Here is a 19,478-nt window from a genome sequence, read left to right as displayed (position 1 = left end):
GAAAAGTCTTCGATTCTTACCTTCCGGAATGGCTGCAACGGCCAAGCTCACACCAATGGTGAACATTTCCACCAGTGGTTTCGACTGGATCCAGCCGAGTAACATGATTGCACCGATGATGCAAAACGAGTAGAAACTCAGCTGCGCTCCGAGGATGTCCATCGACTTTTGTAGTGGAGTTTTGGGGGCTTCCTCAGCCTGCATCATCTTGAAGACCTCTCCGAATTCGCTCTTTTCTGCTGTGCTAACTACAATTCCCTGTATAGTTTGAAAAAGAATACTCTTTGAATATAGCGACTCACAGAATCTCCATTAACCGATCCTACCTTTCCATTACCACACCTAACTAGCGTACCCATGAAGGCGATGTTCTTCATACCGGTGTGATTCTTGCTATTGTTTACGTTGAGCACCACCTCGATGCTCTTGCGTGCCGGTTCCGTTTCCCCGGTAAAGCTGGATTCGTCGATCGACAGATCGTACGCTTCAAATATCCGAATGTCGGCCGGCACGCGGTCGCCGACGTTCAAGTACACTATATCGCCAGGAACAAGATTTCTCGCGAGGAATGTTTCTAGCCGACCTTCCCGCAAACTGGAATGATACACACAAGACACGTGGACATTAGTGTGGGACACCAAAAGACATTTTACTCCTGTACACTTTTTGAGTTCCATTTTGGTCCCATAGCAACTGTGCAAAATTTCAGCTCGATCGGAGAAACTATATTTTAGCGCCAGCCATTTTAGGTTTTCATACGATTTACTATGGGGAAAATCACTTTTTCAAAGAAAAATCGCCACAGGTTGCCCCTTAACCCCTAAAAATATATCGATGAATGATTTCTGTTGGAAATTTTACGAGGAATCAACCCTCCGAAGACCGCAAAGCGATCTAAGGCCTGTGGAAAAAGTTATTGACTGAAAACCGAATGGCATGTCAACGCTGTTTAACATGTAAGGAATAACAATAAATAATAAAATCTCGTCATTTTATCGATCGGGGGGAAGCTTAATAACTTTTTCCACGAACGTCGCATCGGTTTGTAGTCTTCTGAGGTCTGATTCCTCGTGAAGTTTTCTACAGAAATCATTCATCGACTTATTTTTAGGGGTCTAGGGGTGACTCCTAGCGATTTTTTTTTTGCAGAAGTAAAATTTCCCCATAGTAAATCGTATGAAAAACTAAGAATGGCCGGCGCTAAAATATAGTTTTTCCGATCGATCTGAAATTTTGCACAGTTGATATGGGACCAAAGTGAAACTCAAAAAGTATACAGGAGTTTGAGTTTTTCCATTTTTTGCATTTTCCCATATAAACCGTGTACCAGGCTAGTGGACATATTAAGTATGAGTAAGTTGATAGACAATAAGTGAGGGGCCCAGATGCGAGTGATCAATTTCGAGCTTAGCATATCAAAAAAAATCTTCAGATTTTAAGCTTTCAGGAACATTTTTAAGATTATTTTTACGGAGATTAGAAAAATTACAATGAATCGGAAAAAGCTGGAATGATTGTGAAACTCCATACATTTTGTTTGGGATTATAAATTGGTATAAAACTTTGAACCTCGCTTACTTGAATGTGTTTTTTTTTGTCACTTACACCCCTTGGCTTCTAACCTCATCAAGTGTATACAGTGGTAGACATTCGTTTAGCCGAGACCAAAAAAAGTGTCAAAAAAACCTAAGTGTAGAATTAGCTTTAGTTAAAATACACAGAAATAAAAACCAAAAAAAAAAAAAAACCATACAAAAGATTTTTTGATAAAACTTTTTTATCGTAGTGATAGTATATCTAGTACTGTTTTACAAAAATGTGATACATCACACTTACATATACACTGAAACAAAAACGAGGGTTAAAACCCTTCAAATGTCATTTTTTGCCTAGACATTCGTTTAGCCGAGGTAAATGAAAAATTGGTTTTCAATAGTTTTTTTTTGCAATTTCGTGAGTATATTTCGAGGATATACTCCAAGGCATTTAGTTTATGACGTGTTATCAAGATAATTGACCTTAAAAGTTTATTTATTTGTGAAATTCAGATAAATATTATAAAAAAAGGAGAAGCGACGATAAACAAATTTATTTCAGAAAAATGATTTCTGTAAACACTCAAACGTAAGCTAGATTAGCAGTTTTGAAAATATGACACAGAATGATTGTTAGAAATGTTCAAAGTATTGCATAAAATGTCATGAAAATATTAAGTATACTAGTTTTTGCTTGTTTAAACGTTAAAATAGGATTGATAAAAGCTAAAATAAATAGTTCTGCATTGAAATAAAGACGTGCCCTAATGCCTGTGGAGTATACTTGTTTGATACTAGCATTACTAAATGAGTTAGAAGACTGCTAAGTGAAAGAACTGCAAGTAGTGTCAGAATTGTTGTACCCTGTTTATTTAAAAGCAGATGCTCATACAAAAATGCAAGATATGGTCAAACAATTGGCTTATTTCATTCAATCTGAAGAAATATATTATAAATGAGTCTTAGTTGTGAACCACATTCATTTTAAACGTGATTTATTTGAAAAGAATGTCTAAATTATGAAACAAGTAGTTCATGCTAGAAATTTGAATACTTTCAGTACCATTTCTCGAAACATGAGCCGTCCGATGTATGTTATTTCAGCCAAAATACAGTCTGGAAGATATTGGGAGCTATTAGAAGACGTAATAGTAGTAAACGCTGTGATTTATGCAAGTGAAACCATAATATTTCATCAAAACAATACTTATATACGTGATTTTTTGATGGTTTGCGCTATGTTTTTCTGTTAAAAACATTGTTTTTCGTAAATTTTCAACCTGCTTTGGTCATTGTTGCGACGATATTTTGGTGAAACTGGCAACTGTATAGTCCAATAAGAAATAATGAATTAGAAGATTTAGTGTTAAGTTGTGCGTCGAGTGATAGAGTTCGTTAGAAATTAAGAAACTATCATGTAAGTAATTTTAAGTTAAAACACATTGTAAAAGTATTGAAATTAACTCTTTTAAATATAGCATTGAAGCTGCCGTGAAATACGCTGCTTTCAGTATGTGTTTCCCTAATCCCGAAGAAACTCGCGCCAACAGTCATGAAACTTTCATTGCATTATTTTGAAACACTTTCGATAAAAATAACTACATCAAATCTCAATTTGGAAACATTTACAAAATTATGACATATTTATAGGAGATGCATGCAAAATTTATATGGCAACACTTCCAAAAACGACCTAATTCATGATTTACAAATCGATCTATAATGCAGGTCACCATACAAAATGACTTTGATGGATATTTTTCGAAATTTGTTAGTTTTTTTTATTATGGAATTCTAAAAAATGTTCAATTCGGCTAAACGAATGTCTAGGCAAAAAATGACATTTGAAGGGTTTTTACCCTCGTTTTTGTTTCAGTGTGTATGTAAGTATGATGTATCACATTCTTATAAAACAGTACTAGATATACAATCACTACGATAAAAATGTTTTATCATAAAATCTTTTGTATGAGTTTCCTAAAAATTTTTGGATTTTTTTTAGCCTCGGCTAAACGAATGTCTACCACTGGCACTGTATAATAAACATGGTATTCTAATCATCGCGAAAGCTGAAGTTTCTAAATTCTAAAAGAACGTTAATTTTATCATATGCAGTAGTAGACCGAATAAAGACGCGTCGGTCGATTTTCATACAAAATGTTCAAGTTAAGAGCTCTGAATCTCAGCCTCTAGTGCTTGATTTTACTTAAATTTTTCACTATAAATTTAATTTGGTTATGCATTACACTATTCCATGCAAAATTTTCAAAGTTATTGAAAATCTCTCTTTTTAAGAAAAATAGAAAAAAATTATTTTGGAATAATTTTGAAATATCCATATTTAGATAAATATGTTCTTCTGCAGGGTGTCTAATCATAAGACAAAAGAAAATTTGGTAGAACTGAATTTTCCAAGTCTTACCAAAGGGGAATTTAAAAAATATATGATTCAAAAATAACCCCAAATTATAGTTAGATTTATATACTTTTCAAAAAATATCCTCAGACATTAAAATTCGCAAGTTTTCCAAAAAAATTTCACCAAATGCTAAATTCTTCCAAATACTTTTTTGTTGCTTAAGTCCTTCGATAATAAATCAAAAATCGGCTTTGGAATATCGAGTCAAGTACAAGACACTGAAGACGACCTTACAGTTGAGGTCGAAATAAGTATCTGTCAAAGGATGCAAATTCTTAGTGGAATTCAAAAGAACAGTACTTAACGCGATTTTCTTCTCATTTACAGATATTCCCCTAACAAGCCCAGGTTAATCAGCATCATTTGGAATATGCCTTGATTTTTCTCAGACTTCTTTGGGTTTATTGCAAGAAATTGATTCGACAATTACATCGGAAATTTCTTTTAATAATAAATGTCAAGAAAATCAGTAAAAAACATTCAGGAAGTCCGATGCATAACTCCACAGACCATCTGACCTGACAATAAATGTCTGTTGATTGATGTCTGTTAAATGTGCTGGTGATGTAGTTAAGTTGCGATTTCGATGTAAATCCAAAGGAAAACTGGAAATTACGATAGTATTTCAACAAGTTTGAGTAAAACTGGTGGTGTCGATTGATTATTTTGACTACTCCAATGAGTAACTTCCTAAGACATTTTTTGGTGTTCTCTCGGGATTTCTGAGAATTGATCTTGGGATTTCTACCACAGTTTCTCTCGGAATTTCTGCAGGAGCTTTTCATGGGGTCTCTGCTGGACTACCTTCCGTATTTTTTTATCAGAGGATTTCTTAAGTTTTACGCTGGATTCCTCCAGAGCCCGATCCAGTTTCTTAAGTTTCTTAGGGAAATTCTCTAAGTGGGTTTCCAGTATAGCTTTCCAACAGTTTCTATCAGAGTTCTTGCGAGGTTCTTGTAGAAGTTCTTCCAGGGATTTCTTCTAAAGAGTTCTCCAATGTTTATCTTGGATATCCTCACGGGATTTCGCCCGAAGTTTCTTCTAGGACTTCTCTTGGAGGTTTATGGGGCTTCCACCTTGGATTTCCTTAATATTTCCTGTCGGGACTATCCCCAGATTTTTTTTCGAGATGTCCCATTTTTTCTCAGAATTGATTCCAAACTACCTCTCCAGTTTTTCCAATAGATCTTCAAGGAGTTCCTCGCAAAGTTTTGTACAAGGTAGTACAAGGTAGTAAGTCATCCCAGGAGACATTCCGAGAAAATCTCCTAGAAAAATCGCTGCAAGAACTCCTGGAGCAACTATTAAAGAAATCCCAAACATGAGCATCCAGAATTTTGGAACGATTTTCGGTAATAATACGAGGAAAAGCCTAGAAATAGCTTTGAAAGGAATCACGGGAAGAGCTCCATAAGAAATCCCACACGACAGTAAAGAAAGTTAGGAGATGGTCCAGGATACATTCAGAAAAAAAAACTTTGAGAGACATCCCAGGACCAATGCTGGAAGGAATTTCCTGAGAGAAGTACCTGGACAAACTCCAAGAGAAATTTCTGGTGAAATTTAAAAAAAAATGCCGTAAGAACTTTTAAGAAGTATTCCAGCTGAAACTCCTGTAGAAATCCAGGGCAAAACTTTGAAATTACTTGATGAAATTTCAGGAGAAACTTGGGGTGAAATCCCGACAAGAGCTCTCGCAGAAAATTCCTGAACAACTTCTTAAGAAACCATTGAGAAATTGTTGCAGAAGCTCTAGTAGAAATCTCACAAATAACTCCTGCAGCAACTCAGAGATAAATCCCGGGAAGATCTACTGGAGAAGTCTAATGAGAAATACTGGAAGGAATCGCGAAAAATCTGCAAGAGGAATCCCAAGATAAACTTTACAAAATAATCATGAAAGAAATCCCGCGAAATTTTCTTTGAGCAAAACGCAGGAGGAACATTGGGGAAATCCCACGAGGCACTCTGGGAGCAATACCGGAAAATCTTTTTGTTTTTTTTTTTGTTGGATTCCCGTGAAAAGCTTCAGCAGAAATAGGCAAAAATACAGGAATCTCGGAAGATTCTCAAGGAAGAATCCAGGAAAAAAATCGAATCTTGAGAAAATGCCAGTAGGGATCTGGAGGAATTCAAAAAAAGAATACCAAGAATAATAGCGTGGAAAGTACGGAAGGAATCCTGCGAGAAATTCTGGGATGCATTCCTATAGACTGTTTCAGAAATTATGAATACACTTTGTTTTTCTAATGAAAAGATGCATTTTGATGATTTTAACCAATTGTTTTCACAATACAGTATATTGCATTCCACATTTTTACGTTTCATGTAAACTGTCATGATATTTTGAAAAACAATCGAGTTCTTCAATTATTTACTTCATGCCTAAAAATGTAATATGTACAAGGGTGTTTTCAACAAATAATGTTGAAATACTAAATTAAAAAAAAATATCTTACTCTTCATCACATTCGCTACCTCAACAGCTTGTCTATGAAATGCCGTCATCAAAACCTGGGAAAAAATCATGCGACCATTTCCATAGAATTTTGATCAGATCAACTTTCTTATTTTTTCAAGGTTTTTATAAGCAACGTAGCGTTTATGAACACATTTCATTACAACTAAGTTTTTTTTTTTGCAGGTAATCCTATCCTTCAGATGGCAATGCTTGTCATACTATCAAAGTGAATGTAATAAACAGTTGTTGAGGTATTAGTTGGTTTTAAGTTTGTTTCAGCTAGTGGTGTTCAAAATGTTGCTACTTTTTTCTTGCATTATGAAGTCTTTTAACGATGGTTCTTGACATTTTTTTCCGGCCAAAATAACTTTAGCTAAAAGAGAAACATCTTTTCTTATCGATACAGTAATTTTTATAATGTTTGTTGAAGAAATGTTTCATTTATGAGACTTTTTTATATTCAACTGTCTTATATTTCGTGACCGTTTTGTGCAACTTCCATTTTTCAACCTTTGGTTCACAGATCTCGATTTTCTATCTTTTGCACGAAATGATAACAAAGTTGGTATTATTTGTATCGTTTGAGTGTTTAGTACATGACCTATTAGAAACTTTCCTGCATATCACTCTAAAATTAAAATGAAAGTCAATCGTTAGTGTATTTATAATTTCTGAAACAGTCTATAAAGAAGTTCCAGAAAAAAACCCTGACTGAATTTCTGGAAAACGTCCTTGTAACGGTACCTATTTCTAGATTAATTTCAACAACCAGATTCATATCAACTACACACTTAAAACAGAATGCCGAGATCGGCTGTGCGGATCTCGGTTAAAGTTCATTTGCTGAAATCTCGGCTAAACGCTTGACGTTTGATGTTTGATGATAGCGGCACCCATGGGTGCTGCTATGAATAAACTTTAATTTTTGCTGATATCTCAGTTAAAATGCGATTGCCGAGCGCTCGGCTGTGCGGATCTCGGCAAAAGAATGAAAATTAGCCGAGCTCAACTGAGTGTGTATGTAGTTAACTCTGTGGACTTTACTTTTGGGTAGATCTAGAAGCTGTAAAGGGTACTACTTGTTATTTATACCACCCGATGTTTTATTTTTTTATCGGAGGAACATTTCCCTGAGTATTCCAAATATTCATTGAGTTTTTTTCTGGCTTTTCCCTGTCAAATAAAATTCCCTGAGGTTTCCCGGTTTTCCAGTTTTTTTCAGATAGTAGACACCCTATGTACAGTTGATCAGTCTAACGAAACACACTACTGCTCTGAACAAACATTTACCCAAAACGATTCGTTTACAAAATAATTTAAATATCATAATTTGGATATTTTTTTCCATTAGGAGTATTGCGATATTTCAAAAAGTTTTCCTCAATAATATTTTTTCTTTTGCACAGATCAAATTTCAGATTATTATAAATGTTCAGACAAAATTCGTGATCAATAGTATAAGACGCAATGATTCAATCCCCCAAATATGAGAATTTTGTATGAAAACAGCCAATCGCACTTTATTCTGTCCAGTACTATAGAGACACGGTACTCCTCTTCTTGGCGTAACGTCTCACCTGGGACAAGTCTACTCTCAGCTTACTTAGTGTCCTTTGAGCACTAAGTTATTGACTGAGAGCTTCCTCTGCCAATGGCAATTTTGCATTTGTATATCGTATGGCAGACACGAAGATATTCTGTGTTCAAGGAAGTCAAGGAAATTTCCTTTACGGAAAGTTCCTGGACCCACAAAGAATCGAAATAGTCACGCTCAGCATGGTCTTGCAGAATACTCGCGCATTTACCGCTGCAGTTATATGGGTCCTAACATAGTAATAGGTATTATTTTTATTTTAAAATGCTCAATTAAATTAAGAATGCATTTCCAAGTTTTAATCTAATTAAAAATCAACGCTTTTCTCCTAGTCAGCAACCGAGCAATGAGTAACAACCTAACCGTTCAATTCCACCCCGACCTAATAAACTTTGCCCCGACGTGACGCCAACAACATCTACAATTAACCTAATTAAAAAAAAGCAACGCTTGTGAGCAGCAGTGAGAAAACTTACCAGTGGCATTCGGGCGGTACCAACTTCTTCAGCTCTTCCAAGCTCTTTTCAGATCTATACTCCTGAATGAATGCAACCGTCACGACGATAATAATCGCTATCGTGATGCTGATGGCATCGTCAAACTGTCTCATACACGCACTCACCACCGCAGAACCTGGGAAAGACACGGAAACGGAAACGAGTGATTAGGAAGGACGTCGCCGTGGCAGTAGCTGTGGTGTCGTCAAATGAGATAACATTGATAGTTTTTTACTTTGTTTTAAAATTTTCGTTTTTTCGTTGAGGGTGTTGAATGCATTTCGGCTGAATATTGTGTTCTATTTTATATCACAGAAGGGTTTTTATCGACAAAATTGCCTGAAACTTGGTCGTATGTATAATTCAGCTTGGTTGGCAAAGAAATGAGGCCAACTTTGAGTTCGGCAGGCTTAAAATCTATGAAAATTCCAAACCTTGAAGAAGAACTAGCTAATTCAAAATTAAGTAGCATACAAAGCTTTCATGAGTAGTGTCGACTCAATCAATGTTACCCCGTTTCACGGTACACAACTTGCACTGATAAAACCGAATCTAAAGAAAAACTCTTCTTACCTAATAGTAACAAAATGAGAGGATTCTTAAACTGCTGGGCGTACTTCATCCACGTCGGTTCGTCGTCCAGGGCGTTCAGTTCATTGTAACCGACGATCTTCGACCGGCTGTTGGCCTCGGCCCATCGGAGCCCGGTCCGGACGTCTACCCGGAGCCGGGCGGCCACCTCCTGGGCCGAGTAGTGGGACGCCTCCATGGTGGACAGCAGCATCTCTTTGTCCGCTTCGCCCGGGTCGCCACCGCCAGCCGGGCTGCTGTCACCCTGTTTAAGGGGGAAAGAAAAATGAATCAAATTAGGAGTGCATTAGAATCGAGTGCTTGCTGAGAGGTGTTTATAGTAGCGATTACTGAAATGAATCATCCGATTATCTTATCATAGTTATTCAAAACAACCCACTACCACGTTCTTCTTTTTCTTCTTCTTTATGGCTCTACGTCCCCACTGGGACTTGGCCTGCCTCGCTTCAATTTGTATATTGTGAGGCAAGTACAATGATACACTATGCCCAGGGAGTCGAGAAAATTTTCCCGACCGGAACGGGAATCGAACCCGTCGTCTACGGATTGGCGATCCATAGCCTTAACCACTAGGCTAACTGGAGACCCCACTACCACGTAGTCAACGAATCAAAAACCATTCATTCTACTATAGTTCAACCATTAGATTAACAGTCAATTTTCCATAACTCGATATCTCGTGTAATGGTGTAGTCACAGGCGGTTTTAGAGGTAAATAAAATGTATAGTTTTGGCTTCAGATTGACAAAAATAAGTTCATCGTCATTTAAGAGAAATTACTTGATAAATAAAAAAAATAGAAAAAGATCCTTCCAACATTTTTACACAAACATTTCAGTCATCTTTCCAAAAATATAATTCTATCAATAAATCCATATTGTATGCCTCTAATCAACCATAAAAAGTTGTGCATCAATAATGTTTCTAGAAAATCCAACCTTCCCAGCTTACCGTGAAATCTGTCAAAATTTTGCTCAAAAGTTTCGAAACTGATATCAGCTTCAACTTTTTTTTGTCTGATGCCTCAGAATAATGTGAAAACTTTGGATACAAGAGATTACTCTCTCAAAGAGGCTAACTTTTACACATGTTCTTTGCCGATTCCGCTGATTTTTTTATGCTATGTTAAACCAAGAACGTTCTTCTGTAAATCTTTCTCATCATTTTAGAGATTTAAACAAAGGGTCCTGCATAAGTTTCAGCTGGAAAACTACCAGTTATTTTCACCTTCTTGATACCTTCCTGAAATCAGACCTAAAACTCCTCCAAACACTCTGTTCGGAAAATACTATTCTAACACAATGTAGAGAAAATGTTCAAAATGTTTCTCCTATATACCTCCTATTACAGGAATCAGACTCCCAAGAAACAGTTTCTTAGTGTTTCACTAAGAATTCTGTCAGAATTCATACTGTAACTGCCCTATATTTTAGAATATAAATGACATTTGGGAGTATCTCCGACTATTCCAAGGAGTCTTATTTTGAATTTTTCAGATATTCCACGAGAATTTTGTCGTAATGATAACCGTAGAAAGGCCTTATTGAAATTCTTTGGAAAATCCTACAGAAATCTGAAACTTCCATTTAATAAGTAGGTATTTCCATTTTGTTCCGATTTTTTGTAAATTTCCTAGAAAGTGCTAAAAATTCCCAGAGAGTTTCAACTTATTTCCAAAATAAACTTGATCTTATAATCATAATTACAAAGGATACGAAACCTACAAAAATTGACATAAAAATGTAATTAGTTCTTTAAAAGAGTCGCTAAGGGCGAAACTGGATGCATTTCCATTTTTTTTCGGTTTTTGATTTTTATATTAAATATCGGAGCAATATTTTCGAAATCGGTTTCCATACACATTTGGAGGAAGGATTTCTTTATTTCCTGATTTTTTTCCTTGTGGAAAATGTTTTTAAATTTCACAAAAACCATTTAATTCGTAATTTTGTTTAGAAAGGGTTTCTGTCAATTTTAAAAACATTTCCCACCAGAAAAAAATATGGAAGATACCTTTATTTTTCCTCGAAATGTTTGATTTTAAAAATTTCGTTCCGTTGTTTTTAATAAAAAAAACGAAAACCAAAATATGGGGAAATGAATCCAGTTTCACCTTAAATCAACCAAAAATTTTCTTAATTAATAATAGTATTTCCTGATATATTTTTTTTATGTGAAATTTGAGGTATTTTTGGTTATTACAGATAGTAGAAACCCTGAGTTATAACCCACCAGTTTTATTAATCTGAGTAACCTTTGTCTCAGACTAGTAGCCATGTTCTTACTAATTCCAAAAAAGCTTATTTATTTTTAGATTGTACAAAGAACAAAATTCAATATGCATTATTTAACTCAATTCTAATGCAAATATATTGATTAAGTCTTCAAGAACAACTTGGAAACATACATAGCAGGGAGATTTAAGGGAGACACAAACGCCTAAAGTTGAATTTTCGAGTAATGAAGGTTCCTTCACTTTAATTGTCATAATTTTCTGATTTTTCAAGCGATTTTTATTTTTTTGATCTTTTTCAAACTGATTTTGAAAAAAAAACCTGTAGAACATTAAATTTTCCCAAAATCACGAAAATATGAGTTTTTTACGATTTTTTTTATTTTTTCCACTTTTTACTGAAATATAACATTAGGGCCCAAGAAATGTTCAACTGCTTGACCAATTTTAAAGCTTTTTACATGCTTTTGCAGATATTTTTGTTGCTAAAAACGGTGTGAATAAACTGTACCTTTGACATTGTATAACATGGAGACATTGTATAACATGGAGATGTACAAAAACAAATACACGCATTTATCTAAGGAAATTAGAATTTTGGCTAAATTTATAATGTTTTCATGCAAAGTTTCGGTCTTAAAATGAAGAATTTATTCAAAAACTAAAAACTTCAATTTCTGGATTATTTAAAAAATATTTTAAAGTTGAAAATGCAAGGAAAAAACATTTTTTGAAAAAAAAAACATTCCACTGTTAGGATGTTTAGTATGTGAATTTTAGTAAAAATAGGCTTAAACTTGTCTTAAACTTTATTTTTACATGAAAAAAATCAAGTTCATAGGTATGTTTTGGCAGATTTTGACCAAAAGTATCTTAAAAGTGACAGAATATTTATTCGAATAGTTTGCTCACAAAATTATTAGGCAACAAAAATATCTGCAAAAGGACGCTTAAAAAAATTGAAATTGGCTAAACAGTTGAAAGGCTATCAGGCCGTGAAGTAAAAATTTTTGAAAAAGAGAAAAAAAAGTATAAAAAAATAAAAAAAATCTTGAAACTTTTATTCAAATATCAATTTGAAAGAGATTTATGGGAAAATATTAAAAATCGGTTAAAAATGAGAAAGTCATCACATGAAGTCCAGGATTCAACCACTTTTGAAAAACAAGTCACACCCTAATAGTACACAGTACTAAATTATCGAAAAATGAGCTGATACTGAGTTGTAATTTATATTCAAAAATAATCTCAAGGACAAACCTAAAGAATAATATAGCAGGGTGAATATGGGTATTATTGGCAGGTTTGTTCTCTTCGTCATGGGGGGTTTTTGTCGGCCAAATTTCCTGAAACTGGGTCGTATAATTCAGCTTTTGAGTTAAACAGGTTTCACAAAACCACCCAAGACGAAGAGAACAAAACTGCCGAAAATACGGAAGTTCCCCTATTTCGATTTTAGTGAATGTTTTGATATAAATCGTCAAGAAATATCTTTGAATTTACTCTCACGTACCTCCGAATTTCAGCCAAAACTTAATATTTGGCTCAATAATAACAAATGAGTGATATAAAATTGAAATGAGGGTCTTTAACTAGACAACCGCGGGGTCCACTATTGGGTTGTTGGGGTCCACTATTGGGTAGATCATGTTCTACCATGTTAAATCGGTGGCAATAGTGGACTCCTTACGGGAGCCTCCTGATGGACAAACGTGAGGTGATCGAAAGGTGGAAGCAGCACTTCGACGAGCACCTGAATGGCGAAGTGAATGTAGGCACGGAGGACCAAGGCAGCGGAGGAAATGACTATGTTGGTACAGCAGATGACGGGAACGAACCAACTCCCACGCTGAGGGAAGTTAAGGATACCATTCACCAGCTCAAAAACAACAAAGCGGCTGGTAAAGACGGTATTGCACCAGAACTCATCAAGATGGGCCCGGAAATGTTGGCCACATGTCTGCACCAGTTAGTAGTCAAGATTTGGGAAACCGAGCAGCTACCGGAGGAGTGGAAGGAAGTGATAATCTGTCCCATCCACAAGAAAGGCGACAAGTTAATGTGTGAGAACTTTCAAGCGATCACTATTTTGAATTCCGCCTGCAAAGTGCTATCCCAGATCATCTTCCGTCGTTTTTCACATAAAGTAAATGAGTTCGTGGGAAGTTACCAAGCCGGTTTCATCGACGGCCGGTCGACTTGGTCCGTTGTCACCGTACGGCAAATCCTCCAGAAATGTCGCGAATACCAGGTCCCAACGCACCACCTGTTCATCGACTTCAAAGCGCCGTACGATAGTGTCGACCGCACAGAGCTATGGAAAATTATGGACGAGAACAGCTTTCTAGGGAAGCTCACTAGACTGATAAGAGCAACGATGGACGGTGTGCAGAACAGCGTAAGGATTTCGGGTGAACTATCCAGATCATTCGAATCTCGACGGGGACTACGACAAGGTGATGGACTTTCATGCCTACTATTCAACAACGTATTGGAAGGTGTTATGCGACGAGCCGGGCTCAACAGCCGGGGTACGATCTTCACGAAATCCGGCCAATTTTGCGGCCTGTTTTGCGGATGACATAGATATTATTGTTAGAACATTTGGAACGGTGGCAGAACTGTACACCCGTCTGAAACGTGAAGCAGCAAAGGTCGTACTGGTGGTGAATGCGGCTAAGACAAAGACATGCTGGTAGCTGGGACAAAGCGAGACAGGACAAGCCTTGGCAGCAATGTTACGATAGACGGGGATACTTTCGAAGTGGCAGAAGAATTCGTCTACCTCTGTTCCTTGCTAACGGCTGACAATAACGTGAGCCGTGAAATACAAAGGCGCATCATCAGTGGAAGTCGTGCCTACTATGGGCTCCAGAAGAAACTGCGGTCAAAAAAGATCCACCCCCGCACCAAATGTACCATGTACAAGACGCTAACAAGACCGGTGGTTCTCTACGGACACGAGACATGGGCGATGCTCGAGGAGGACCTTCAAGCACTCGGAGTTTTCGAGCGACGCGTGCTAAGGACGATCTTTGGCGGCGTGCAGGAGAACGGTGTGTGGCGGAGAAGGATGAACCAGGAGCTCGCTGCACTCTACGGCGAACCAAACATCCTGAAAGTGGCTAAAGCTGAACGGATACGGTGGGCAGAGCATTTTGCAAGAATGCCGGACAACAACCCTACAAAGTTGGTGTATGCTAACCATCCGGTTGGTACAAGAAGGCGTGGAGGGCAGAGAACACGATGCATCGTGCATCGCGATGGGTGGAGCGAGATCTGGCGAGCGTTGGGCGTGACCGACGTTGGAGAGCTTGTTGATTCAGTATTATCATGAATTTAATGTGAACTAAATAAATGAAATGAGTGGACCCCTTAGATTTAACCTATAGTGGACCCCTCTAACTTGATTACATTTACAAATTTGCTAAAATAACACAGCGTAACAAAAAATAACTTTTGGTCTGTCTCAAGAGCAAACTTATGTGTCTCTGACAGATTTTGGGCCGCTGAATCCGAATCCGGGCTCAGATTTGCTCCAACACGTCACAACTTTGAGCTATACCTCAATTTATAGGGCAAAATATGCGATTTTGGGCTTTTTTGACTGCTAGCCATTAAGCATGGAAATATATTTTTTAATCAATCAAAGGATAAATTGGCCAATTAACATCAAAATTAACGACTCATGCAAAATATTTCGTTTTACCAAATCAAATTTGATAGTTTTAAGCGATTTATGTTAGGTACGATATTTCACATACAAGTCACCCTCCAAAAGTTGCATGCAAGTTTTCATACTAACATTAAATGCCTAAATCTATCAAATTTAATTAGGTAAAACGAAATATTTTGCATGAGTCGTTAATTTAGATGTTAATTGACCAATTAACCTCTTGATTGCCTAAAAAAAATATTTCCATGCTTAATAACATGCAGTCAAAAAAGCCCAAAATCGCATATTTTGCCCTATAAATTGAGGTATAGCTTAAAATTGTGACGTGTTGGAGCAAATATGAGCCCGGATTCGGATTCAGCGGCCCAAAATCCTTCGGAGACACATAAGTTTGCTCTTGAGACAAAAAAATGTTGCGCTGTGTAAAGCCTAGTTTCACCACATGAAACTGTTATCTAGGAACATGAGCCATGGTCTCTCGGTGGAAGTTTACCAGTAGAAACAGATTTGAGCTGGAAATTTGAGATTAATTTCTAGGGGTCCACTAAAGGTGAAGGGTCCACTATTGGCTAAAATTCCCTATTTGAATTTATGTGAATTAAACAAAAAATCATGTAGAACTCGAAAAAAATAGCTGCATTATTCAAAAACTGTTATACTTAAAATATTTTGGGGCTCAAATCTGAAATCAGCACTTGAATGTATGAAAATTATTGGTCGTTCATACAAGTTCATGAAATTCGTATTATTTTGTAAACTAGTCTGATGAGTCAGATATGCCTGTATATGTTTACTAGAAGCTCTCCATGAAGAAAAAATTGATCAAAACGAGATCAAAAATGTCCTCAAAAGTTCTTCGAAAAAAAAAGTTAACGAACTCGGGTGGAAATTCATAACCATAAGTGCCAGCATGGATCAGGCATAACACTAGTAATTTATTCACTTGCATTAGTGGAAATTGTTTGATGCATATGATACTCCCAAAAGTCGATAAGCTTGTTCGAAGCCGATTTATGAAAAGTTTACTGTAGTAATAAAATGTTAGCCATTTACGGGTAATTTGACATGGTTGAGCTACCTTAACCTGTACCTCTTCAAATGTCCGATAGCAGCGCATTGCTTCCTTTCACATGTATATGCACTAAAACATAATTAACGCTTCACGGGAACAGCAATCACACAACTTTCGATTAAACACAGCACAATCGGAATCTAGCTGCAGTACAGAGCGGTCAATGCAACAACCACGACGACGCGAAATTCATTAATCAACGATCGCGACCCGAGGGTGGTGGTTTACATCAGAAGATGCTCCACAGTGAACTGAATTGATACGATTCGGAAATGATTTGATGCGCGTTTAATTCGTGGCAGGTGGATAGATGAGCGAACCGACTATCTCCGAGAGTGGCTGGTTGCAGGAAATGTTCATGAAATATGAAAAAGGGCTAACTGAGTCTGGATGGATAAATGGCAAGTTAGTAGTTAAGTTATTAATATTAGCAGAACTCTTAAATTAATGCAAAAAAGTGATGAAAACAAACATCACTATCCGTTATAAGAAGCGTCATAATGAGTGTAGAATTAGCAACTAGTTAAAATACACAAAAATAAAAACAAAAAAAAAGAAGCGTCATAAGAAGACATTTTAGGTTTGGATCCCCAGGAGTGAACGCAAATTTGTAAATCTACGGATATTCCGATTTCATCAATATTGCTTTTTAAAATAAAAAATATAGAAATTTAAAAAATATTGAAAAAAAAACTACAGAAATAAATGAAACAAAATTAAAAATAAAACAGCTATAGATCTTTATAATATATAAAAAATCCATATTATACAACATTTTTTTAACGTAACTAACAGTTTTGCTACTATATTGTGACTTAAATAAATGATGTGACGAACAATAGCGATTTGAAAGAACGATTGAAATTCTCTAAAACCTCGTTTTCCAGGACATCTTACAATCAATCCCACCAAAAGCCTATTTACCCAATGCATACTAGTTCCTCCGAATGTGTTTGCGGTTTACCATAGTGCCCGCATATCATCCACGTGCACCGAACACGTTGCTCAGCTCAGTTTCACAGTCCAGCCAGAGTGGTAGACAATGTGGAGTGGAATACATTCATTTTCTAATGGAATTGAATCAAAGTCATGTGCAGTTTTCATCAGTGACATCACCACGATGGTGTGGAGGACGACGGTCTGCCACTAGCTGTTATCAACATCGAGTCAAACAACTAGATCGCGGCTAGCTGCACTGGGCTACCATAGTCAAATATGTATTGTAGGCAGACCGCACAAATGGTCGAAACAATCGCGAATCAATATTTGATAGTTGTTGATGGTTGTTGATCCCGCTGAGAGCTGTTATCTGAAACAAAAAGCTAAAATCGGATGATTTATTTCTATTTAACTATTAAATAAAACAGGAATTATTCAACAGGATGTGAGTACCGACGCGTTAGGGAAAGTTGGGTTAGTTGAAATAATATATGTCATCAGTTTTGTTTTAGTAAATAGATTCATGAAATCAAACCCATATTATTTACTAATTGTGCAGCTGAAAAGGGGAATTGATTTATTTCCTATTTTCACTTATAAATCTAAATCTGCATATCCATTGATGAAAGGCAGGTTACACACAAGCTACTACAACGCTACATACTCCATAAAATCAACATAATTCAATCATATTTTGTATTCATAGTCATCAAAGCAAAAACGAAGAAATGAAGTAGAATGGCACACCATTCACACCCGACCGCAAACTATTTTCGGACAAAACTTTTAACACACCATTAATATATGATCCGGGAAGAGGACACCGCACACGTTCTGTCTGATACATTTCGACTGGACCCAGCAGGAACGAATGTTTTGCCACGATAAGGAAAAGTCACTTTCGTAAAAAAAAAACTAGGCATCTGCACTATACGGTACGAACTTATACAATGTAGGTACGTACATTGGTACATTCAGAGACAGCATCACGGACGGAAGGAGACTCAAAACTTTTATGGTTTTCCGCTGCTTTTCTGCATGTGAGCAAATATTTCATCCGGCGCAGGACTTTCATCTGTTTGCGAACGGAGTTAGTTAGACAGGGGTTGCTAACTTTTGGTTTTCGCGTAGCATTGCAGAGTCGCAAAAGCTAAAGAAAAATCAATGGACCTTTTTTTTGTATTTTGTATCCAATGATTTAAAAAAAAAATTATTATGTTCTAAAGTTCTTAAATAACTTATTGTGAAATAATTCAGTCTTGATTCTTTGACATTCAGAACATCATTTTACACAATTGTATCAAAATATGATAGAAACTAGTTTTCTTGAAGCTAAAATTTAATATTTTCTTATAATTTTGATTTAATTATAACAAAATAGGTTATTATTTTGATTAGACTGGTGTAGTTTTTGTTATATTTTAAGCTATTTTAACATCATCCTGCATCTAGTTTATAACATGATAAGTTATAGAAAAAATTCATAGCATCATAACACAATGTGTTATAAAGTTGATATATTTTTTAGTCGGGAACCGCACGGCCACGAGGCTTCACATTTCCAGATTTTTTCCAGGTTCCAGAAAATAATCGTCGAGCAAAAAAGAATAGCAACGGAATAACATAGGGTTGATACACAAATTATGTCACGCAAAAATCGACCTTTTTCAACCCCCCCTCCCCCCTATGTCACACTTTTTGTATGGGATCTCAATATTTTTTGTAAGGGTCGTCACGTTGTGGAAAACCGCCCCCCTCCCCCCTAAGGGCGTGACGTAATTTGTGTACGACCCCATATCAAGATACAAGGTATTAATATTAACCTACACGACCCCGATCCCGACAACTCAAAACATTTTTTAAATGCTGGCATTTCGTCTATTTTCATCCGACTTCATTGAATTGTATGTAATTGAATGTAATTTTGTACACATGTAGGCACGATTAGTACTATCCGTATACAAAATTGCATGAGAATCGGTTAAAAATTGACTGAGTTATAGTAAAAACCAGACCCGTGCAATAAAAGAATCGGGTGTATTCAAATCTGTTTCGCAACAAAAATTCCGCTGAAAATCGATGGTTCAAACACAACAATAACAAAAAAAAATCACTTTTAGCCATTTTGGCAACCCTCTGAACCCAGCACAATCCGGAATATCCCCGGAATGGTTCCGGATATTACGTTGAGTATAATAAACTATCATAAATTTATGATCGATTGAAAATGCGTTGTCGGGGGTCGGGTACGTGAAGGTCAAATACTACCATACCTCGATATACCCTTCATTGGGAAGTAATAAGAGGAAAAGTAACAAAAACGAATACCTTAACTTCTTATACATAACACTTAGAAAATAAAAAGTATTGTTATTTCAATAATGAATGCATACCTAAAATTACAAGTGATTTTGCTATATTTGTTATCCAAAAGGTATTGAAAAACAAAGTAACAACATTT

General features: G+C 36.3%; 2 protein-coding genes across 7 annotated transcripts in view; both read right to left on the bottom strand.

The window, feature by feature from the left end:
- The window catches only part of LOC109424482 (FGFR1 oncogene partner 2 homolog), a 434,776-nt gene that overhangs the window by 153,266 nt on the left and 262,032 nt on the right, over positions 1-19,478 (bottom strand). The gene's annotated exons all lie outside the window — the stretch shown is intronic.
- The window catches only part of LOC109424486 (calcium-transporting ATPase type 2C member 1), a 248,513-nt gene that overhangs the window by 38,155 nt on the left and 190,880 nt on the right, over positions 1-19,478 (bottom strand). For 4 of the 6 annotated variants that reach the window (XM_062860433.1, XM_062860434.1, XM_062860429.1 and 1 more), the window contains exons 2-5: positions 9,080-9,341; positions 8,486-8,642; positions 327-594; positions 21-258 (exon numbers count right to left, since the gene is read on the bottom strand). In XM_062860433.1, the coding sequence (XP_062716417.1) occupies positions 21-258; positions 327-594; positions 8,486-8,642; positions 9,080-9,290 (874 nt within the window). In that variant the 5' untranslated portion in view covers positions 9,291-9,341. Of the gene's footprint in view, positions 1-20; positions 259-326; positions 595-8,485; positions 8,643-9,079; positions 9,342-16,084; positions 16,344-19,478 lie in introns of those variants that run through there. The other 2 variants (XM_029877820.2, XM_062860431.1) reach the window with 2 other exon arrangements.

Source organism: Aedes albopictus, chromosome 3 (genome assembly GCF_035046485.1).
Source record: "Aedes albopictus strain Foshan chromosome 3, AalbF5, whole genome shotgun sequence".
NCBI classification, from domain to species: Eukaryota; Metazoa; Arthropoda; class Insecta; order Diptera; family Culicidae; genus Aedes; species Aedes albopictus.
Note: the sequence above shows the minus strand (reverse complement) of the source record. Positions and strands in the feature narration are given on the sequence as shown.